Source organism: Coprinopsis cinerea, assembly GCF_000182895.1.
Source record: "Coprinopsis cinerea okayama7#130 chromosome 7 map unlocalized cont3.7, whole genome shotgun sequence".
Lineage (NCBI taxonomy): Eukaryota > Fungi > Basidiomycota > Agaricomycetes > Agaricales > Psathyrellaceae > Coprinopsis > Coprinopsis cinerea.
The window spans coordinates 1615213-1636312 of record NW_003307538.1 but is presented as its reverse complement, the minus strand read 5'-3'; the positions used below and the strand labels follow the sequence as shown (position 1 = coordinate 1636312).

The 21100-nt window shown below is 51.3% G+C and overlaps 12 protein-coding genes across 12 annotated transcripts; 7 read left to right on the top strand and 5 right to left on the bottom strand.

Moving 5' to 3' along the window:
* Positions 1-195: 195 nt before the first annotated feature.
* On the top strand, positions 196-807 carry CC1G_00999 (hypothetical protein; the record flags this gene model as incomplete). The annotated part of the gene is made up of 1 exon (XM_001831400.1): positions 196-807. The coding sequence occupies one exon, from the start codon at positions 196-198 to the stop codon at positions 805-807; it is 612 nt and encodes a 203-aa protein (XP_001831452.1).
* Positions 808-968: 161 nt separating this feature from the next.
* On the bottom strand, positions 969-1839 carry CC1G_00998 (hypothetical protein; the record flags this gene model as incomplete). Its single annotated transcript, XM_001831399.1, has 5 exons — positions 969-1040; positions 1097-1441; positions 1497-1541; positions 1600-1703; positions 1770-1839. 5 exons carry the CDS (start codon positions 1837-1839, stop codon positions 969-971), a joined length of 636 nt encoding a protein of 211 aa, XP_001831451.1.
* A 379-nt stretch (positions 1840-2218) lies between these two features.
* On the top strand, positions 2219-3716 carry CC1G_00997 (CMGC/CDK/CDK7 protein kinase; the record flags this gene model as incomplete). The annotated part of the gene is made up of 8 exons (XM_001831398.1): positions 2219-2262; positions 2318-2367; positions 2426-2559; positions 2618-2797; positions 2853-2971; positions 3025-3211; positions 3271-3420; positions 3480-3716. 8 exons carry the CDS (start codon positions 2219-2221, stop codon positions 3714-3716), a joined length of 1101 nt encoding a protein of 366 aa, XP_001831450.1.
* Positions 3717-4646: 930 nt separating this feature from the next.
* Positions 4647-7531, bottom strand: CC1G_00996 (hypothetical protein; the record flags this gene model as incomplete). Its single annotated transcript, XM_001831397.1, has 5 exons — positions 4647-5873; positions 5937-6829; positions 6880-7246; positions 7302-7391; positions 7448-7531. The coding sequence occupies 5 exons, from the start codon at positions 7529-7531 to the stop codon at positions 4647-4649; spliced, it is 2661 nt and encodes an 886-aa protein (XP_001831449.1).
* A 221-nt stretch (positions 7532-7752) lies between these two features.
* Positions 7753-8703, top strand: CC1G_00995 (hypothetical protein). Its single transcript, XM_001831396.2, has 5 exons — positions 7753-7903; positions 7956-8057; positions 8115-8279; positions 8335-8347; positions 8398-8703. The coding sequence occupies exons 1-5, from the start codon at positions 7756-7758 to the stop codon at positions 8477-8479; spliced, it is 510 nt and encodes a 169-aa protein (XP_001831448.1). The 5' UTR covers positions 7753-7755; the 3' UTR covers positions 8480-8703.
* Positions 8678-10100, bottom strand: CC1G_14842 (hypothetical protein; the record flags this gene model as incomplete). The annotated part of the gene is made up of 7 exons (XM_002910817.1): positions 8678-8768; positions 8820-9058; positions 9203-9475; positions 9540-9808; positions 9858-9899; positions 9953-9987; positions 10039-10100. The coding sequence occupies 7 exons, from the start codon at positions 10098-10100 to the stop codon at positions 8678-8680; spliced, it is 1011 nt and encodes a 336-aa protein (XP_002910863.1).
* A 340-nt stretch (positions 10101-10440) lies between these two features.
* On the top strand, positions 10441-11170 carry CC1G_00992 (hypothetical protein; the record flags this gene model as incomplete). Its single annotated transcript, XM_001831393.1, has 2 exons — positions 10441-10791; positions 10853-11170. The coding sequence occupies 2 exons, from the start codon at positions 10441-10443 to the stop codon at positions 11168-11170; spliced, it is 669 nt and encodes a 222-aa protein (XP_001831445.1).
* On the bottom strand, positions 10917-12007 carry CC1G_00991 (hypothetical protein; the record flags this gene model as incomplete). Its single annotated transcript, XM_001831392.2, has 3 exons — positions 10917-11354; positions 11410-11622; positions 11677-12007. The coding sequence occupies 3 exons, from the start codon at positions 12005-12007 to the stop codon at positions 11221-11223; spliced, it is 678 nt and encodes a 225-aa protein (XP_001831444.2). The 3' UTR covers positions 10917-11220.
* Positions 12008-12292: 285 nt separating this feature from the next.
* Positions 12293-15756, top strand: CC1G_00990 (chloride channel 3; the record flags this gene model as incomplete). Its single annotated transcript, XM_001831391.2, has 14 exons — positions 12293-12503; positions 12797-12906; positions 12955-13004; positions 13281-13320; positions 13361-13436; positions 13630-13751; positions 13803-13841; positions 13990-14092; positions 14264-14318; positions 14444-14467; positions 14645-14867; positions 14951-15290; positions 15380-15561; positions 15682-15756. 14 exons carry the CDS (start codon positions 12293-12295, stop codon positions 15754-15756), a joined length of 1650 nt encoding a protein of 549 aa, XP_001831443.2.
* A 380-nt stretch (positions 15757-16136) lies between these two features.
* On the bottom strand, positions 16137-18420 carry CC1G_00989 (hypothetical protein; the record flags this gene model as incomplete). Its single annotated transcript, XM_001831390.2, has 10 exons — positions 18320-18420; positions 18235-18262; positions 18089-18183; positions 17871-18028; positions 17527-17692; positions 17259-17456; positions 16746-17050; positions 16478-16687; positions 16278-16409; positions 16137-16214 (listed from the first exon to the last, which is right to left on the bottom strand). The coding sequence occupies exons 1-10, from the start codon at positions 18342-18344 to the stop codon at positions 16137-16139; spliced, it is 1395 nt and encodes a 464-aa protein (XP_001831442.2). The 5' UTR covers positions 18345-18420.
* A 211-nt stretch (positions 18421-18631) lies between these two features.
* On the top strand, positions 18632-19153 carry CC1G_14841 (hypothetical protein; the record flags this gene model as incomplete). Its single annotated transcript, XM_002910816.1, has 4 exons — positions 18632-18649; positions 18702-18910; positions 18960-19050; positions 19103-19153. 4 exons carry the CDS (start codon positions 18632-18634, stop codon positions 19151-19153), a joined length of 369 nt encoding a protein of 122 aa, XP_002910862.1.
* Positions 19154-19505: 352 nt separating this feature from the next.
* On the top strand, positions 19506-20992 carry CC1G_14840 (hypothetical protein; the record flags this gene model as incomplete). The annotated part of the gene is made up of 5 exons (XM_002910815.1): positions 19506-19909; positions 20000-20105; positions 20192-20496; positions 20588-20678; positions 20738-20992. The coding sequence occupies 5 exons, from the start codon at positions 19506-19508 to the stop codon at positions 20807-20809; spliced, it is 978 nt and encodes a 325-aa protein (XP_002910861.1). The 3' UTR covers positions 20810-20992.
* Between the last annotated feature and the right edge of the window lie 108 nt (positions 20993-21100).

Genomic DNA, 21100 nt, shown 5'->3' with positions numbered 1-21100 from the left:
GTGGGCCCGCCAGTCATCCTGATAAATGGCTGAATCGCGGGGGCTGAAGCGTCGGGGAATTGTCGCGTCCACGTCGGACTTAACGGACCGGATCACCGGTTGTTATCTTATCGCTCCTTCCGTGCTTCGTTCAATCGCATCGAGGTGGTCTGAGGAGAGGTGGCTTGTTCTGAATCTTGACAGTCCCGGTGAACGATGTCTGTCCTACCACCGCTTACCGACATCCAACAATCTAGAGTATCGGAGGACTCGCCGCTCTCAACGGCGCTTTCGATCCTGTTCGAGCATTCCCCTATCCTCATCTCGATCTTGCAGCCACAGCTCCAGGCACTCTTCCAATCAGGAACTGTTCCCCAGTCCTACGCCCAGCTTGTCGACTTGTCACTGGCAGAAATTAGCAAATGGAAGCTAGCTGCACAGTCGGAGTTCATCTCTGGGCATCCAAGGATAGGGGAGAACTCGAACCTTTCGAAACTCAGCGCGAAAGAGCAAGGAGCGCAAGGCGTTACACCAACTCCACCAGAGGTTTTGGCACGACTGGCACACCTAAACGCAGGATATGAGGTCAAGTATCCTGGGTTGAGGTATATCACCTTCGTCAATGGGAGGAGTAGAGTTACGATTGCGGAGGAAATGGAGGGCGTGCTGGGATGGGAGCACTCGTTATCCCCTGACGAGCCCAAATTGGAGGGTATCACCACCATCTACACCTCGGACACGGACGAATGGAAGTCTGAATTGAAGAGGGCGGTGAAGGATGTAGGGCTTATCGCGAAGAGTAGATTGAGGGCTTTGGGAGTAGAATAGGTGCGCATTACTCGGATGCAACCAGTGGAACAGAGCTTATATAACAACAGGGAATGCCGGGATGACAGTGGTTAGTACACAAGGGGAGATACAGGTGGAGATTTACATCCAGGATATCAGGTGTCCATCGAGGTAGTAGGAATGAAGAATGTGAATGGGATCTAGGCTGTCAATGGTGGCTCGAGTTGCGCCAGCGCTTTCTCCTTCTCGGCCTGCTCTCGTTCAGCCCTCCGCTATAATGCCCAAGAATCAGTCTACGTGAGCGCGAAGGAAAGACTATACGACGCACCTGAAGGATTACCCTCCGCCTCGCCGCCATGTCAGGGTACAGATTGTTCAGTAACTCGCTGACTCGTTGCTCCTCCCTTTCCCTCGCCGTCAGCTCCCTACTTGCTGGGAGTTGCACTGGTGGCTTCTCCACCTTCTCCGTTGCTGCTGGGGTCACAGGTGCTGATCGAAGCGGGGCAGCCTTGAAGCCCTCTAACCTTCCTTGCCTCGCCTTCCAATCCTCCATCCTCCGCCTGGCCAGTTCTTCTTGTTGCCGAGCCCATTCTCGCCGATCGGCCATGAGGCCGGAACCATGTTTGGACACGAGTTTAGGGTCTAACCGGAGGGCTAATACAGCGTCATAACGCTGGATGGTCCATGAGCTCAACAGCGTTCAAGAAGCGAAAGGATATCATGCATACCCGCTTCTTCAGGGGGTCACCAAGCGTTTGGAAAGCCTCATGGACCTGGAAACACGATCGAGTTGGACTTTTGAGTGGCCTGGCTGAATACGTGTTGGAATACCTTTTGGAATTCCCGCTCTGCGGCCTGCTTCTCTTCTTCAGTGGCTGAAGGGTCAAGTTTGTCAGGGTGGGTTTCTAATGCCCTCTTCCTGTAGGCCTTTCGAACTAGAATCACAACGGCACGATCAATATTGCTGTCCAGGGACCCATAAGAGGGCAGGATTTACGCACCTTCGTCTACGGACGCCGACTTGTCGATGGATAGGATGTCATAGAAAGTCGTCTTCTTGGCCACAGACATAAGTAACAATAATTACCGCAAGAACTGAACTAGAACATGAAGAAGAGATTGGGAAACCCCAAGAAATCGAGTCGCGAAACTCGAACTGGGAACACGCGCTTAAGGACAAGTTGCGTCATGTGACTGGGTGATGGGTGATCTATTTTGGGAACGGAATCAATAGTTAGGGCCATGCGGTAGGCGGCGGGACAGGATTGAAAGGATCCAAAAAGTTGTTATCTCAGTCCATTGACGACAGTGAATTGTAACGACACTCTCGCCTTGGAATTGCTCTGAACTCACTCACGTCTTTTTTCGAAATCCCCCCAAGTATCGCCTCGTCTACACTCTTTTATTCACAAATCCAACTGCAGGCAGCGAGGGTCGGCGACAACGAGCTATGGACATTGTAGAGCAAGCTAACGCTGAGCGTCAAAGGAAATGGTCTGCTGCAGCTTGCCTTATCGTTGTTGGAAGGGAACTAAACTAGGCTCTGCAGGCTGAAGGACCGCAAGGTTGGTGAAGGTGCCTACGCCGTCGTTTATCAAGGTGCGCAACCATGCATGTCAACGCCGGTCTCTCACAGGGCTAAATGGACTATGAACAGGCAGGGAAGCCTCGACAGGGCGTAAAGTCGCTATCAAGAAGATTAAAGTCGGCCAGTTCAAAGATGGTCTCGACATGTCTGCCATCCGTGAAGTCAAGTTTCTTCGGGAATTGAAGCACCAGAACGTCATCGAGGTATGGATATATACCTCGTGCGTCATGCATACGGCCATTCAGAAAGCATTTTCTTTAGCTTCTCGACGTATTCTCTTCGAAAAAGAATCTCAACCTCGTCCTCGAATTCTTGGACACAGACCTGGAGATTATCATCAGAGACAGGTCGCTCGTCTTCCTCCCAGCCGACATCAAATCGTGGATGGCCATGACGTTCAGAGGGCTCGAGTTCTGCCACAGGAACTGGATCTTGCACCGGGTACGTTCCGCTGTCTCATGTCGTTCTCCATCCAACCTCATTTCCTTTCAAATAGGACTTGAAACCCAACAACTTGCTCATCGCTTCAGATGGTCAACTCAAGATCGCCGATTTCGGCCTGGCAAGGGACTTTGCAGACCCAGGGTACAAGATGACATGTCAGGTTATCACTCGGTGCGTCCGTGCTTGTCTTCACCCGCTCCTTTGTACTTATCCTGCTCGTCTAGATGGTATCGTCCACCAGAACTCCTTTACGGTTGTCGGTACTACGGCACCGGCGTCGACATCTGGTCCGTTGGATGCATCTTTGCAGAACTCATGTTACGCATTCCATACCTCGCCGGGGAAAGTGATATGGACCAACTCAAGACAATATTCCGCGCGTTGGGTACACCCACTGAGGAAGAATGGCCCGTATGTCTTTCCCTCCTTACTCTTAAGAAGAAAAGTAATCACCGTTTCGATCTGCGTAGGGCCACACCAAACTCCCGGATTACGTCCCAGTCGGCCAATTCCCTAAAACACCTCTCAGAGACTTGTTCACTGCAGCAAGTGCAGATGCTTTAAACCTCCTAAGCAAATGCTTGGTGTACGAACCTCGGAAACGAATTTCAGCCCGCGAGGTACGACTCCTTCCTGCATGCCACACTATGGTACATCTAACTGTTGAAAACTACACTAGGCTCTCAATCATCCCTACTTCTTCGCACTCCCTTATCCCACTCACCCTTCGAAACTACCGAAACCAGCAAGCAAACACGCAACCCCACCCTTAGGGGAAGTCGACGGGAACGCGGCGGGTGGCAAGAAGAGGAAAGGGACGAAGAGGAAGCTATCTTCTCCTTTGGAGGACGGTAAAGGCAGGTCGATTGCTCGGAGATTGGACTTTGGAAAGGCAGCACCTCCTACTTCCCCGTGATACTATTTAAACCTTGTGGTATGTTATGGTATGTTATACTGTTGGACGCATGACCAAATCTCCACCCCCGTCGCGTTGATTCGCCCACCAGCGCGTCGACCATGATTGACGGTTTCAGAATCCTTCTGACGAATGCAATTTCAACCCGAACGATGACTTACGCTCAATGATGGTTGAGAATATTCTGCAAAAACAATGAATGGGTGTTTGTTTATTATGCTCTACTGCCAACGTTCTCCGGTAGGGTGGCTCCATCCGAGGGCTTCCCGGAGAGCGATGTAGCGCTTCTGGGTAATCACATCGTACTGGTAGACTTCGGTGATCTTCGGGGTCCTTTGCAGGTATTAGGACGTCGCATGCATGCTCCTAGTGGGCGTGGTGGAGAACACCATTCCATACTCCCAGCCACCTTGGGTCGGAGGTAAGCCCGCATGGTGTCGATGCAAACGATCCTGAAAACGGCATTCAAGCTTCATTTCCTCTACACGCTGCATCCCAACGTGGATACATAGATTTGCTGGAGAGCGGTGGCTAACGGCTCGGGAAAAATGGCTTTGTTGCTCGTGAAGAATCAGTCAGTGTACAATTGTAGAATGAAATACCATTATCGTACAGTTCCCAAGCGCCATGAATCAAGGCGATAGACTCCAATTAGGTCTGAAGCGAGTTGCAGGATCCAAAATCCGAAGGCGCGCGAGCTGCAGTTGGAATGTATAAAGATATGGATGTCAAGAACGTGCAACACAAAGCAAAAAACACAGAGTAATTTCACAACATCGAGAACAGCGACAAGGGATTAAAAAGTAATAAAAAGTACGACAAACCACAGCGGAATCTTGCAGTCCAGAGTAAATTCAAGAAACACGCCTATGTACTAGTACGAACAACAAGCGGGAGGGCAACGACTGGAATATGCAAGATGTGTGTTTACTACCGTGGTGCATCACAAACAGTACACTTGGGCGCCGAAGTGGGGTTTGACAACGCACAGACAGAGCATGTCCACGTGGAACCCGAGGTAGTGGGAGGTTTCAAGCCAGCCGCACCCCAGTTAAACCCTGCAACAGGAGCCGCACTCTCCTTCTTCGCACCCGGTCTTGGTGCTTCACAAACCGTGCATTTCTCCTTTGCGCTGTCAGGATTATCGCACATGCAATCTGAGCACTTCCAGTTGGAACCTGAAGTTGTCGGAGGCTTGAGTCCAGCGGCTGTCCAGTTGAAGCCTGCAGCAGGCGCTGCACTTTCCTTCTTCGCACCCGGCCTGGGAGCCTCGCAAACTGTACACTTCTCCTTCGCACTATCGGGGTTGTTGCACATGCAATCCGAGCATTTCCATTCAGAACCTGAGGCGGTGGGTGGCTTAAGTCCTGCAGCTGCCCAGTTGAAGCCGGTTGAAGCAGCAGGAGCAGGAGCGGACTTGGAAGGGCCTGCTTTGAGTGCTTCACGGCTGAAGTCAAATGTGGGCAGTGAAGAGACAGGCTTGGACAATGCTTCCTCTCGAGCGGCTACATGCTCGGGCGGGACAGCCTTGGCCTTCGGTGCGGTAAAACTGAAGGTGGGCAATACCGACACGCTCATGACAAGCACTTGCTGCTTGGGATCAACGGGTGCAGGCGCTGCCGCGGGTGCAGATGGCTTCTCGACTGGTGGGGTGCGTTTGGAGGTCGAAGCCTCGGAGAATGAGGGTTCGGGCGTGGGCAAGGAAGAGGCCGGGGATTCCCTTGTCGAAGGTGAAGGTGCGTCAATATCCATAGACTTCGACTGAGTTTCTGGGGTGGAGGGCGCTGAACCTTCGGGAAGGAAGCTTTGCCTCAGCTTGCTAGGTCGCGATGGAGCTGTAGCAGGCTTGAGGCCTCCAAATACAGGTCTTGGCCCAAGGGATGGCGGGGAGGTACTGGATCCTGCAGAGCCAACGGCGGAGGAAGGCTGCCCAGACGCAGGAGGTTTTTCGACTTCTTCGATTTCAACATCCTGGGATCCGTTCTGTGCCTTCGATGCGAAACCGTTGACACCTTTCTGCTTCTTGTGCGACCTATCTCTGTCGTCTTCGTCAACTTCTTCAACGACGTACTTTTCTTGACGAGGGGATGGCGAACGGCGGGAATCCGAAGGTGTAGACTTGTCGAGTTGAGCAGGTGGTCGCGAACGCTTGCTTCCCTGATAAAAATGAAAAAAGTGAGTTGGTGCGATGGTTTAAAACAGGCTTAAAGGGGCTCTTACCTTGGGCAAAGTGGCTTCGAAGATAGCTTCAGGAGGATATTCTTTGGTCTTCTCCACCGTTTCTTTCTGCTTACCCTTTTCCTTTCCCTCATCAACCTTTGGTGTTTCATTGTTCTCAGGAATGGTGGCCCGAGCGCTGGCCCTTGTCCTGCGAGTTGAACGGCGCGGTGGTCCAACCTTGGCTAAAGGGCTGGCAGTTTGATACGGGTTGCTGAGATCAGGTTTCTTGGGAGGAGTTGCTTCTTTGATTAATTCCGACATAAGGTCGGCCGCTTTGGTGGGCTTTGGTGAGGAACTTTCGGGTTGAGGCAGGTCAGATTGCGAGATATCCTCCTGAGAGGTGTCGGGACTTCCTGTCCAGGCGTGGCGCAAAGGAGAAGGCTGAGACGGCGTTGTGGGCTTCAGCAGAGCTGGTGTGCGGAGTCGGGAAGGTGTGGAAGGTGCGGCAGGAATTGAAAGCTTGGGAGGAGTGGGGGCAGCAGAAGTACCATTGGCAGTTGTACGAGAACCTTGCGTTGGTGAAGAAACGGGGAACGGCAGCCTCTGGGTAGAAGCGGAGGACGATGTCGTTGGCGTCGACGTCAACATTGACGGCTGTTCCTCATCCAACCTTCGCCTCTTGCCGTCTGCTACGGGCGAATCGGTCGTTTTGGCCTTCTCTGGCGCAAGTTTTGGCGTGCCAAAGGCGGGCGAAGAGTAGCGATTTCGGCGGGGTGTCTGCTTCGCACTACCTGCACCCTGCCAGCGGTAGGTACCATTGGGGTTCCTGGACAGCATTTTCCTGGGGGTCGCCTTGGGAGAACCCGGACCTGAAGGCGTTGGCGAAAGCGGGGAGTTGCCTCGACTAGGTGTAGCACTTTCGAATCTGAACGGTTCGGAACGGGACCGCTCGTCTGTGTGGAGTCAGACTTCATCAATTGCCACAGTAGTGCAGTTCACTCACAGGGCATTTGTTTGCGTATAAGCGAGATCATTCCCTCGATTTCAATCGCGCCAAGGGGTCGACCGACGCTCTGGAGCAACGAGTTGCAAACGGTGTGTTCATGCGAGATACCCTTGCGAATCAGTCCCACAATAGTTTGGGCTTCCTCGCGTTTTAGACTCGTTCCAGTTGCATCTGTGAGGAACTCGATTACATTCTCCAATGTCGCGCGAGTGGACGGGCCCTCAGTGGGAGGCGGTCGTTTCGGCGATACCGTCTTGGACGGGGATCTTGGAGGACCGGGAACATGCGACTCGGTGTCCAACACGTTCACATACGAAGGCTCGTCCGGCAGAATAGGATCGATAGGAGAAGGAGATCGAGGAATCTACGGAAACCGTCAAAATTAAAGCTCTCGACCGAATTTAAACCGTACGAAATACCTGGATACCTCTGCCCTCCTCTTCGTTCTGCACGGATTGGCCAAAAACACGACGTTTGAGGGGTTCAAGGAGTTTCCTTAAGCTCCAGCCCTGTTTTATCGATTTTAATACGGAAAACACGAAAGGGCGACCTGGTGAAATCGTACCGAGCTCTGAGGCCTTGCGTAGGGTGAGGACTGAGCTTTTCGGGACTGAGAACGGCCATCGAAACGTCGAACGGCGCCGCTCATCGTGTGCCGGGCCTTCAGCTCGTCTCAGACGAGACGGAGATTTATGGTGGTGGATACAGAAAAACAAGGGGCGTCGTTGACTCGAGGGACAACGAGGCCTTCGGTGGACAATGCAGCGATGCCGCTGCTCACGGTTTATGCCTCTTCCCACGGGTTGCACGTGACACTTCCTGCCGTCAACATCCGCGACGACGAGCTCTGCACCAATCCACAGCGAACTCACCATGGTCCACATCAAGGAGACTTCAAGTCCCTACCCCCGTATTGACTCTGACCCGCACTTCTCTAGGGTCGTCAGGTATTTCAGGCCCTCTGACTATGCTGTCTGGGCTGGAACTACCGCTGCTGTCCCTGCAGCTCTCTATGCTTGGGGTAAGCTAATTTCTGCACCCTCATAAGGCAAAATTCCTAACAAATTCTGTAGAGATGGCAGACCCAACCAAGGTCTCCATGAGGACCTCCATGCGCCTCGGTGGATTGGTCGGTTTCATCGGCGGTTTCCTCTTTGCCTACCAACGAAGCAGCGGTGCGTCCTTCAACACGACTGGTATCGTTTCACGGAAGAACTAAGTGCTTTCCACAGTTCGATTCTGGGGTTGGTCCGAAAATAAGCGGGAGGAAGAGATGGACTTCCAGGAGCTCAGCCAGCGTGCCCGTGAAGGAAAGCCACTTTATGGCGAGTCTCACCAACCTGGCTGGATTCAGGAAATGGCTGCCCGAAACTCCACGTTCTCGCAGCTGAAGCTTTGTGCGTCGTGCCTTCACTTCCATTTTCATCCTCACTAATAACTCTGCCTATCTAGCTGCTATCCCTATGTTCGTGTCTATGCTTTTCATCGTCATTTCGCGTACTGATGGTCATCTAGGTTCAACCTCGTTAACCACCCCTACCACGGTACTGACCCTGCCAAATACGGAGTCCAGCCCAAGTCGGAGGAATCTTCATAGACATACCATATATTTCGGAGAGACCAGGGGATTACCACACGACATTACACCCGACGAGGCTTACGCTAGGTTGCAATCAACTATTCGTCGTGCGGCATTGGTCTCAGATGTCCCTCAAGTATATCCTGCCGAGGCCAGCGCATTGAGCCATGTTGGTGATCAAATCCAGTTTTCATAATTCTATTGCCAAAATCCAAATCACTCCGCCCTCGAATTGGCGTTTATATTAGCCTGCTCACGCGCCTCTCGCAGGACGTCTGGATTCAATTTTGGCCAAGTGTAAACAGGGCTACAAGGGATAATGAGCGGTTGTTTGTTCAGTCTTATCAGTGGACCGTACCTGACGGTGGGGAAGAACTGAGAACGCCAGAAAAGTCTCCAATTCTGTGCCCTTCCCAGGTCATACAGACGACGCTTGGGAGGTACTGGGACTACCAGAAGGTCTCTCTCAGAGGGGCCGACTTCGGGGATACAGACATGTTCTGCTGTATACCCTTTCCTGACCCTTCCAGAGCGCTTAAGGTCTTCATAACTTGTCGTTCCCTGCAGGATAGACCGGAGTGTCATGACCGCAAGACCCTGGAGGACAATTAGCATACCTCCCACATCGTCAATGAACTTAAGACTTGCCAGTGAGAATGTTGCCAATAGGAGTAACAATGCGCAGGCAAAGACGACTCTAAGAAAGGGTTCCTCTATCCACTGGCCCGCGTATGCACGCACTTCGCCCCGCCTTTCGCCATTGAGCTTTGCATACCCTAAGACGATCCCCACGATATACCGCCCGAAGGGACCTGCAAGGATAACCCAGGAGTAAGGTCTATCCCACCAGTACTTCTGGAGGAAAGGGTCCATGTATGAAACGAGAAGTGCAGAGTCGACATGGCCCATCAGTGTCTCTGCGACTGGTGCGACGCCCACGAAGAATACCACGGGAAAGAGAAGGAGTAGGAAAAGGAAAGCTTTTTGCCGTTGGATTGTCACGCAGTTTCCGAGCTTTAATTCGCGACGCAGAGTTAGTTAGGTTGATAATAACAGGGAAAAGGAGCAGTTAGCTCACCCAAGAGCAATGATGGTCGAATTCCAGTCTGCAGACGTTGCAGGTCGAGCAATGGTGCGACCTGGGAGGCTTCCATTTGGATTTGCACCTTGCTCGGTCGCATGTTGCCAATTCCCCTCGGAGTGTTGCACATGGATAAGGCTCTGTAAGGGCAGACACGTCGGGAGCAGGATAGTCAAACACATTATGCGTAGTGCGTCCGGAACAGAGGTATAGATAGAGGAAGATGCACGCTGGTATTAGAGTGCCCGTAACGAGGATGTACAGGCCTAGGGTCTATGTCAGTTGGGAGCTTTGCGGGAGGACTGGAGCTCATACCACCCAGCAGACGTCGTTCTTGCAGCTGGACAAGCCATCCCACTAACAATCTCAGGTCAGGATGAATACTAGGCTCTGAAACCGGTCATGCGCACCTCCGACATGGTAGACGGCCACATACCATCCCAAACTGTGATACCAAATGTTAGAATGGAGATTCACTTTTTAAAAAGCGACTTACAGGGATAAAGCAAGGACGAAGAGTTGAACAAACCCTTCGATTATCCGCAGAATGAGCGGCATCGAAGTGGTACTAACACAAGCCGCTTGCTTTCTCGAAACTGGGACTCAACTCGTGGCATCAAAATACTCATTCCTTGATCATTAGCGCCCTCAAATGCACAGCCCAATGCTCAAACGAGCGCGTTTCCGGGAGGTGCATGGAGAGTTGAGCCAAGGGGCGGACTGAAGTTCTTTCTCCATTTGTCTGACCAAAGCCCCTGTTTATTTTGCCCGCCGATGATTGTTGGCATCGACCCGCCACCCGCAATCTCCCTTGTGACCCCTGCCCTTATCGGTAATTCAAAACTCTTTTTCCTACCCCCACCATATATCCACCCTCTCACTAAACAAGTCTCACAAAATGCTCTCTCCCGCGAAAGAGAACTGGAGAGCCGCCATAAACAGGGTCACGAACCAGCCAGCAAGTGGAAAACCCCGTACCACACGTTGCGCACACCAGATCCGTGAGCGACTCTATCTCTCGGATTACTGGACAGCAAAGGACGCAGAAGAGATTGGGAAATTGGGAATAACCCACATCGTTTCAGTCATTGATCGACCCCCGACTCAACTACCTGAATCAATACCACAAAGCAACCGACTGCAAGTCTCCATTAAGGACTATTCTGACGCGGACATACTCGTTCATCTAGAGGAAACAACCAACTTTATTGCCAGGGTGTTGGCAGAGAATGATACAAACAAGGTGCTGGTAAGTGTGTATGGGGATTTCGACCTCCCAGCAACCGCCGTTCTAACTTCGGGGACGCTAGGTGCACTGTCTGCAAGGCATAAGCCGGAGCGCCACAGTCGTCTGTGCCTACCTGATTGCGACGGAAGGGATGCAATCACACGAAGCGATCGAGCATGTCCAGTCCATTCGAAACGTCGTCTGCCCCAATCTCGGTTTTCGACTGCAGTTGTTACAATACGCCGACAGGTTCCCGAAGAAAGAAGAACAGAGAATGAGTCCTGTGGTGACGGAGTTTGTCCAGCGCATTCGGAAAGCATTGGCGATGCCGTCGAAGAGATCTTCCAAGGAGGTACAAACGCCCTCGTTGCCGGTGGTGCCAGCTGCAGGGGCTTCGTAGTCGGGTATTCTGATACAGGGTTTTCGTTTAATGCATTCCTTGGTGTATAGTTAATCGTCCAAGTCGGGGTTGAGATCGAGGTCGAGGTCGAAGTAGGGTTGGTCCACGCCTCTGAATTCGTGGCGGTAGGGATTGGCAGCAGAAGTATGTCTGTCCAGTGCATCTTCTGGAGAGACTGTGGGGACTATACAACCATTTCATGAACCAGGAATACTTTGCGCTCGTGCAGGCGAACTGACCTTTCCCAACAGAATGCGTTTCCCCGAGCAAAGGCAAAGGCTCTTCGGCGTTGAGCCTTCCCCGGCGCATCTTTTCTTCGTTGGGGAATGGAGGGAAAAACTTTGGTGGAGGGGGCTGTCCGGGGAGGCTGAGATCTGGCATGTTAGGAGGGGCAGAGGAGAATTGGCTGAGGCTCTGGGCATATGTGAGAAGCTCAGGATAAGGTATTGCAGCTGGTGATTCATTTCAGTGACACAGTCAAAGAATAAAGGAAAAGGTTTACATACCTTCCTTCGCAGCGCGAATAGCCTTGATACGTTCATCTCCCTCTTCAATGATTTCCTCCAACTCTTTCTTCCCATTTGCGAGTTCCATACAAATATCCCGCCATCTTCTTTCCAACTCCAGCAATTCCTGCTCCAGGGATTCGATTTTCCTTTGTCTTACTTGGTGGACATGAGCGAGGTTGACAGCTGCAGCGAGAGCCTTGTCGCACTCCAGGAATGCAGAAAGTGGCGGAGCGGGCGGTGGCCTTGTTTGAGGCGGCGATAATGAAAGAAACAGCGTATGCGATAATGCTTGCAATTCGTTTAGCGGTGCCAAGAGGATCGAGGACATCGACGAGGCATCTTTCTGCCCCGTCGACGTTCCAGCCAACGATGCTGGCGCTGGCTGCGACATGGCGGAAGAATAACAAGAGAATCAATATGAGTGTGCCTGGACGCGTCGGCGTTGTTTGGCTAGCCGTCGCCAAAATAATAGCTTCCGGCGCACTATGCCCAGCGCTGGGCGATATCATCCTGTGTTAGAACGACTGTGATCTCGACCTAGATTTCTCGACGACGAGCCTCCAAATTTTTGAGCGTTACGCTCTCCTCGACCCTCCGCTTATGTATATCTAGAATGTCGTTCGGCCTAAACTTTCGACCAAATGGTTCCCTCGGTGTCGACAACTACAACCATTCGGAAGCACAGCAATACGAACTGACCGAGTATGGACTCCTTGCTGAACCACCTAAATACGGCGACAAATACCGAGATGGGTCTTCCATAGACTGGCTACATGAAGAGAACGCAGAGAGGGAGAGAAACCATGCCTTGCAATCCGAGGCTGGTATTCGCGGGGCGCTTCTTCCAGCGCTGGACTCGATACGGATGTGGATCGTGGTCATCGCGACTGGGATTGGGATTGGACTAGCAGGAGCTTGGTTAGACATCTTGGTCAAATGGTAAGCTGTCAGTGTGCTCGTGAAAGTGCAGAGTTGGACTGTTGTTCCCCAGGTTGGCAGACATCCGAGAAGGCCGGTGTTCTCATGGATTCTTCTACAACTCTGTGGTCTGCTGTACGGGTTTCGAAGGTGAGCCGGCTAAGCCATCGCTGGAAGATTCACACTCATATCCCCTCAGCGAATGCTGGGGAGACCTGTGATTTGTGGCAACGATGGGCGGATGTAGCGGGCATAAAGTCTATGTTCGGTCAATCGTTGCTCCAGACCTTCATCTACGTGACATTAGCCGTAAGTTGGTGCAGCGAAGATAACGGGACGACTCTCAACCACCCATAGGTTATCTTTGCCGGAAGCTCTGCCTTTCTTGTTGTCACCTTCGCGCCATAGTAAGTTACCCACGTCCCCGGCTGCTGGCTCACTCACAACCTCCGTTATCAGTGCATTCCATACAGGAAGTAGGGCTGTTTCTCCGAGACTTTGAATTCTGACTGACTGTAAAACCTTCCTTACAGTACCGGAAATTAAAGCTGTGAGTAAACCTTTCCGACTCCTTCGCGCCTACCGTTAATGGGCTTGCAAGATCTTGAGCGGATATGTTTTCGACGCGTTCCTGACACCATGGACTTTACTCATCAAAGCTCTTGGACTGGCACTATCCGTAGCTTCAGGGCTCTCTTTGGGGAAAGAGGCAAGTTTCAAGGCGTGACGACAACTTCCCAATATTGACTTGGCCACTCGGCAGGGCCCTCTTGTCCATGTAGCATGCTGCTTCGCATCGCTATTCTCTCGCATGTTTACACAATTCCGTCATAACGAAGGTGCGCCACCCATCGACGTTCTTCTTGAGCGACATTAACCCATGCCCCAGCTTCCAAAAGGCGCCTATTTGCCGCCGCAGCAGCTGCTGGTGTTTCGGTTGCATTTGGTAGTCCCCTCGGAGGCGTTCTCTTTGGCCTAGAAGGTCCCTTCATATTTACGCGCTTGGGAACTGTCCTCTAACCTTCCTTCCAGAGCTCGACACCTTTGCCAACGAAACTGAAGTCATGTGGAAAGGCTTCGTTGCTTCTGCCATCGCAGCCATGGCACTGCAGTGGGTCAATCCGTTCGGCACAGCGAAGCTGGTGCTGTTCCAGGTGAGCCAAATTAGCCTCTAGTTTGTTGACGGCGAACCAACTCTGCGGTAGGTTACCGCCTTCAGTGACCAATGGCGTGCCTTTGAACTGGTAAGCAATCAGTCATGATGCGATGCCTTTTAGGTAGTCGTTTATCAAACAACACATCTGGCAGATACCATGGATAACATTGGGCATCATCGGGGTAAGTCCGTATACCATGATGAAGATACGAGGCTGAATATGGAACTTTCATTAGGGCGTTTTGGGATCCTGGTTGATTCGTCTCAACGTGGAGTTTGCCATCTACCGTAGACAGAGTGTCATTCATGACTGGCCTGTATTGGAGGTTGTTGCGGCGAGTGCGGTGACAGCTACTCTGAGCTACATCGTTGAGTCTCCTTTTCTCCGCCGGTGGACTCTTGACCTGATTTTCTGTGGCCCATAGGTCGTCTTCGCTCGGTAAGAAAAGATCCTCAGGCCGAAGATGCGGATCACTTATAGGACTAGAGTGCCCACGTCAGAATTGGTAGCGAATCTTTTCCAAGATTGCGACCCTAACAAAGCAGACTACCATGGTCTATGCAAGTAAGTTTCGTTTTCATAGCCAATTTTATCTCCCAATTCACCCTTACTTTACCCTAGTCCAAACGCCCTAAAGCAAAATATATTCTTGCTGATTCTCACAGCGTGCATAAAGATTCCATTGACAGCATGGACTTTTGGCATGATGGCAAGTCATTCTCTGCTCCCCTGCACCTTATCCGACTGCAACCCCATATCATATAGGTCCCTGCAGGTATTTTCCTCCCCACCATTGGTATTGGTGCATGTCTGGGCCGAGCCTTTGGCTTGATAACGTGTGTACACATGTCCTATCTGCGGCTTACAGCCTACTAAACTATCTGATCCAGGCAAAGTCTATACCGCTCCAACCCGAAAGCATGGTTGTTCTTGTCCTGCCCTCCCGATCCTTCTGTTCGGTGCATCTCACCAGGGTTCTATGCGGTTATCGGTGCTGCAGCGATGTTGGGAGGTGTCACCCGAATGACCAGTCAGTCTCTCTTCCTCTTCTTCTCGCCTTCCTTTTCCGACGTGTCTTCTCCAACAGTATCTTTGGTCGTCATCCTCTTCGAAGTGAGTTATTCTTGGAGTTCCGCCCTTCTGTTCTATTTTAATCTTAGCTCGCACTTCTTTTTCCCCTCATTGCCCTTTTCTAGCTGACTGGTGCTCTTTCACATGTGCTCCCAATCATGATCTGCGTCATGACATCTAAATGGGTCGGAGACGCCCTCGGAAAGGACGGTATATACTCGGTTTGGATCGCGATGAGACGATATCCGTGGCTACCGCCTGTCGATTATCGGGACAATGGGGAAACGGGTGCTCATCTTATGAAGCCTGTGCAGAACCTCATCGTCGTTCGGGACGGCGAGACAACGGTGGGCGAGCTCGCCGAGATGCTAGACGAATACAGCGACTTCCATGGCTTCCCCGTCATCGATAACCACGGGGAGTTCATAGGCTACGCCACTCGGGATGCTCTGCTGCGTGCCATCGGTAAGGAGGCCCTTCTATCTTCACGCTCTCGCTAAGGCCAATGAACGTTTGTCAACGTTGATCCTTTATCATCGTTTCATTTTAACCAGATGGAACGCGCTTCTCCGACAGTTTCGATGTTATGCGCGAAAAGAAATGCACGTTCTCGCAAAACTTTATGCGAGTATCAGCCTCTGCGCGGGTAGACATGTCTTCTACACTGGAGCGAGCGCTGATACAGCTACGTAAAGAAGTCCCTCAGGAGCTGGTGGTCGCCATGTTCCAAAAACTGGTGGGTTCTTCCTTGATCCTACTCAACCAAGCAACGTCGTAACTTGTGACGGTCTATTTTCAGAATACGCGACAAATATTCTTTACACATGCGGGGAAACTGACGGGTATGGTGACTAAGAGAGATGTGGTCACCCTGCTAACAAGCCACTTCCCTCATGCTGGATCACTTGCGCAAGGGGTTCGGCCTACATGATCATCCTATCTGTGTTTTATTTATAGAACTGATATGAATAGAACTTTGAACTACCGTACTTCGACGACACGTTCAACCCCATTCTTCACTGTGGAGCCGAGTCAGCTGGCCATAGAGTATTATGCTTGTTGGATCAAGAGCGTTATAGATTCGGCATTCAATTGCCTTTTTATATACACAAGGAGGAGATAGGAGATTAGGGTTCTATGGGTTACACCTGGACATTCCTTTAAGACCGCCGAAAAGTCGTACACATACGAAAGATCCAACCGAAAGGAGACATGAAAGAAGACAAGAGACATACAACATATAACGATATGGAGCCCAGGGGATCAAAATTCAAGGAGACGAGAGAGGACCGCGGAGTTTCAGATTGCTGGCTAATCGTCATCGGATCCATCGTAGTCGTAATCTTCTTCGTCCTCTTCAGTTTCACCTTCGTCCATGGATTCTTTCAACTACAGCGAAACAGCACGGCTAGTTAACCAATTCATTGCTCAGATTTAAAATTCAAGACGTACCATTTCGACTAGTTCGTGGCACTCGTTCAAGTTGGCCATGATGATACCCTGCCCTTCGGGGATGGTACCGTCGACACTTACAAAGCGACCCTCCTTCCTCATCGAATCGATCTGGAACAGGGCTAGCTGGTACTGAAATAATAAAAAGACTCCGGATCAGGATGAATTCGAAGGAGGTGGAGGTGGGGTAGGAGACTCACGGGGTACAAGTCCCGTGCATTGAAAGGTCCCCCACATTTGAGAACCTCGTTCAGACACCGTTTGACGGTGTTCAATTTATTAGCCTGTTGTAAATTTCCCGTTAGTTTCCTGAAACAGGCAGCGCGCGAAAGAACCCCACGATCGGCATCAACTCCTCTGAGACAGGTTCGCTGGAGGATAGGAGTCGGTAGATGAGGCCGTAGCATCTTCTGAGGAGGTACAGCAAGACCTTGAAAGACGCGCTGTTAGTGACAGTCACTGACAGACCAAGATATTCAAACTGACATATTGCCCCGCTGGCCGATTGCCCTCTGAATCGACGAACTTGCCATCTACCCTCATCTTGTCAATCTCCTGTAGACTGAGGGAGTAGTTCCAGAGGTCGGTCTCGCGCAGCGACCAGCGATGGGTAAGGACCATGCTCTCCAGCTCGGCGCGCAAGTCTCGCAAGCGATCATAGATGGGTTTGAGTGACGAGGCAACGTTCTTCGAGTCATCATGAGCCTTGATTTCCTGGGCGATTTCGAAACATTCTTCCAAAAGACTCGTGCAGACCGCTTGGGATTTCGGGACTACACCGCCGGGACCAAGGAACTTGCCATCCACCCGAGTTCTGATATCCGAGAAGTGTGTTTTGACGCGGAGGATAGGCGCACGAGGGGATGCGACGGAAGGGCGTGAAGAAAGCATGGAAAGGGAAGAAGAGAAAGAAAAATCAGCGGGTTTGTTCAAGAGAGGGAGAAGGAGAGTGCACTCCGAGGATAAGCGAAGGCAACAGACTTAATGAAATAGAAGAAGTACTCAACGAATCGATTTTTCGGAGCTCTTCCTGGATCGGTTTTAACTCGGCCTTGTGACTTCCCTCCTTCGCTGCAAGGGCTACCAACTGTCTCCGAATCGTGACCAGCTTCTCATGAACTGGTATCAGTTCCGGCGAGATGACGGAGAGCGATTCTAACATTTGGTTCACAACCGCGTCTATCAAAAAGAATTCAGTCAATCCGGGTACCCCAAAGAAGCAATCGTCTCATTTACGTCGAAAACTTACCGCATTCATTGAGTTGTCTTTCGAGTAATGTTGTCAAAGCTTTGGGATGCTTTCCCTGTTCGGCATCCTGCTGCACGATGTGGCGAAGACCCGCAAGTCGCTTCTGGAAGGGAGCGAGATCTTCCTCGTTGTAAATTGAAGATTCGTTCAGGTGGTCGAGAATTTGCTGTTCAGGGCAGGAGGAAATGTAAGCAAACGAAGTTGTCGATATTAAATGAGGTATGATGGAGAAGTGAACCCGGCGTTGCTCTGGTATTTATGAAATCAAGATGCATACTGGGTGTTGGACCGCGTGCTGGGTAGCAGGATGCGCCCGGAAACCTTCGGAAGGAGCTTGAACTAACCCTCATAGACGCTATTTGGCTGTAGGTAGCAGGAGCCTCCCTTGTCTTTCCGATTGTGAGATAGAAGAGCGATAGCAAGGTGAACACATCGGCGAGAGTCGTATCCACTCGGTTGTTGTAAACTGTATTGTCATCTCTGACCGCATTCAGCTTTTGCACTGCACACGACGGTTGTAATGAGGCTTTCTAGTCGAATGCGATGGGTCACGACGACCAACCTTGCTTCACCACGGCCTGGTAGAGCGAGTTCACATCTGAGGCCTTGATAAACTCTCCGCGGTCTTTCTTCAGGGCAGTGAGCCTGTTCCGGATGCTGGGCAGTTCAAATGAGATTCCATTCATTTCTGTCCGATTGGAGACATACTTGACGAGAGCCTCGAGAATTGGGAGTTCTAGAGAGCAAGGGGGGGTCAATAATTGATTACGAATTAAATTTATATTGAACGTACCCTCTTGCGGGACTGGTTCAGGCATCTGTTTCTGTTGGTGTGAATATTCAAGGCCTAAAAAATCTGATTCCTGGGAGGATTGAGAGTAGGTATTGGTTGAGAGGTTGCAGTGGGTGGTGCATGAAAGAAAGCGAGCCAATGAGCCGGATGCATCGATGAAATGATTGCATTTTCCCACGATCATAAACCGGCGCTAATTTGGTTGGGCTTCGTTCTCGCTACGATTAGCTCAGGGTTTGTGATGGATGCTCTTTATGGTCCTTTGTCGGCTGTGTGCTGGCACCTTCCCTGCCACTCGCACCACATCCTCAGATGCAGCGAGTTCAGACCGTATGTTCCAAAAATATCTACTCTCTTGCTATTATATTCACCCCAGCAACAGTCAATCCAGACGCTGAAGGCCAAGCTTGATACGGCCAACGCAAATGCAGATGCGTTTGAGAAGAGGCTGAAGGAGCTCGAGGAGCTCAACGCGAAACGCTCCAAGGAAGGGGAAGAATTGTCTGCTCGTCTGGATTACATTAGGCAGTCCTCAAGGATCACGAAACGACTTGTTACGGTGAACTCTGACCTGGAGGATGCGAGAAACAAGTGAGTGGCTCTCCCCCCTTTCTAATCTGTTACATGACCCGTCTTCCAGGATCCTTAAGCAAGAGGGGCGGATAATGGCTCTCGAAGATCGTCTAAAGACGATCGAAGACGAACGGGACATGCTCGAGGTCAAATGCAAGGTCAGAGTCTCCGATGATTCCGAAACTCAGGTTGTCATACCGTGCAATATAGGAGCTCAAGCAGAAGCACGAAGACTTGCAAGTCGAACTGAATGGACTGTAAGCAAGTCAAGGGCCGAATTACGACCCGCCAGTACATATTTGAACGTGATTAAACCTTGTACCGTCGGACACAGGCATAGCATATTTCATGAATTTCATGACCAGCATTGACAGACCACCTAGCGGACGAGGCAGGGGTCGAGACCTCCCTCAAACCGGGACCAGTCGGTACACTTGTCGCTACGCCTAAAGGTAGCTTGAGCCTTGGCTGAGGCCACCGCCGGGTATGTGAGCGCTATGGAAATCACTGCCAGCCACCGACGAGGGAGGCTGGCAGACCGTGTCGCAATGAACAATATATATAGAGACTGGCCTCTTTCCTAATGTCATATACGCAAGTACTCCTTTTGACGATGTCCGTCTACCAAGCCGTCACCTTGGTCCAAACCAAGGTGACTACTATCATCTCCATGTGGGGTTGCTGGCTGCAGCTAACCCGCCTACCACAGGCAATCGCACAAGCCATCGCACAGCGGAAGCAAGAGATCGAACAAGTGCGCAAAATCCTCTCGGACAACCTCGCCTTTGTTGCAGCTCGACGTGTCGACCTTGACCAACAACGCATCCAACTCGAGCAATTTCGAGCAATCCTGCAGGGCCGCAGCGACCTAAATGTCGACAACCTGAAGCAAGAGATCGATCGATGCGAGTACGCAGTCCTGTGGAAGCTGAGAGGGTTTCCCTCCGACACCTTGCCGATGTGGAAGAGTACAATATCCAGCTCATGCGGTTGGAGGAGCAAGCAGTTTACATACAAGTCAGTGGCAGGGTGGTAATCGTGGACGTAGATAGGGGCGTGTGAAAATCACATCAATGCCCATAATTAGGGACGTCGGGGAGCGAACAGTTGCTCTCTCGTCAATCCTTGTTCGACGCGTGTAACGTGTAAACACAACTCTTCTTCCAACCACAACTCATACCTTTTCCCAATGGCCACTGACAGAATCAAGGCGGTTCGTGTTGTCCCTTATCATACACAATCTACCCTCCTAATCACTTACTGGTACTATCATCACTACCACCCGCTCGTCACGCACAGAAACTCGACCAGCTGCGCGCCGAAGCAGATGCAGCTGTGACCCGTGCGGAAGAGGCTGAGGCTAAAGTCAAGAAACTCGAGCAAGCTCTCCTCGAGAAGGAACAAGAGAACAACTCGTTGAGGGTGCGATTGGAGCGCGCCGAGGCTGAGGTGGACGACACCAGGACCCAGCTCGACCATGCGAAGCAGTACAGCCTCGAGGGCGAAAGCTCTCTCAAGGATGCTCACAACAAGCAGAAGAAGATTGACCTACTTGAGGAGGAACTCGACAAGGCTGAGCAGAACTTGAGGGAGACTGCGGAGAAGTACGTGGCTTCAGTGGCGCCCGTCGTACATCGTCATCGTTGCTAATCGACATCTTCATCTCATCGCTGATCGCGATCGTTGATGATACAGGCTTCGCCAGGTCGACGCAAAGGCTGAGCAGCTGGAGCGCCAGGTCAAGGTCGGTGACCAGGAGAAGGAGGCTTTGGAGAACAAGTACGCGGTACGTGCCAAGATTCACCGCGTCGTTCATCGATCGCGCGCTTACACCCAGCATCGCAGCAATTGGAAGAGAAATACAGGAAGTCGCAGCTGGAACTCGAGGAATTGGAGAAGAGCTTGTCCGGTCTATAAATTCGCTCGTCGGTCTACGCTCTGCACCTCCAAATCATATCATATCTATCACCTCGACCCCGTGTCAACAGCAATTCGTTACTTCAGCCCCTGTCTTCATTGTTCCCTCATTCACTTTCATGATGGATCTATTCGATGCATAGTACTCAAATTAATGGAATTCAGTCTTTCAAGTTCACAAGATCGCGACCGATGGTTCGAACGATCTCTTGTTTCCGTCGCGCGAGCTAAGAGACGGTTGTCTCGGAACCACTTAACATCAACAACGCTACAGTTCTACTACGGGCTAAA

Coding starts and splice junctions, on each gene's coding strand:
- CC1G_00995 (XM_001831396.2), top strand. CDS start 7,756: ATGGTCCACATCAAGGAGACTTCAAGTCCCTACCCCCGTATTGACTCT. Junction 7,904..7,955: donor TGCAGCTCTCTATGCTTGGG/GTAAGCTAATTT, acceptor CAAATTCTGTAG/AGATGGCAGACCCAACCAAG. Junction 8,058..8,114: donor TGCCTACCAACGAAGCAGCG/GTGCGTCCTTCA, acceptor TGCTTTCCACAG/TTCGATTCTGGGGTTGGTCC.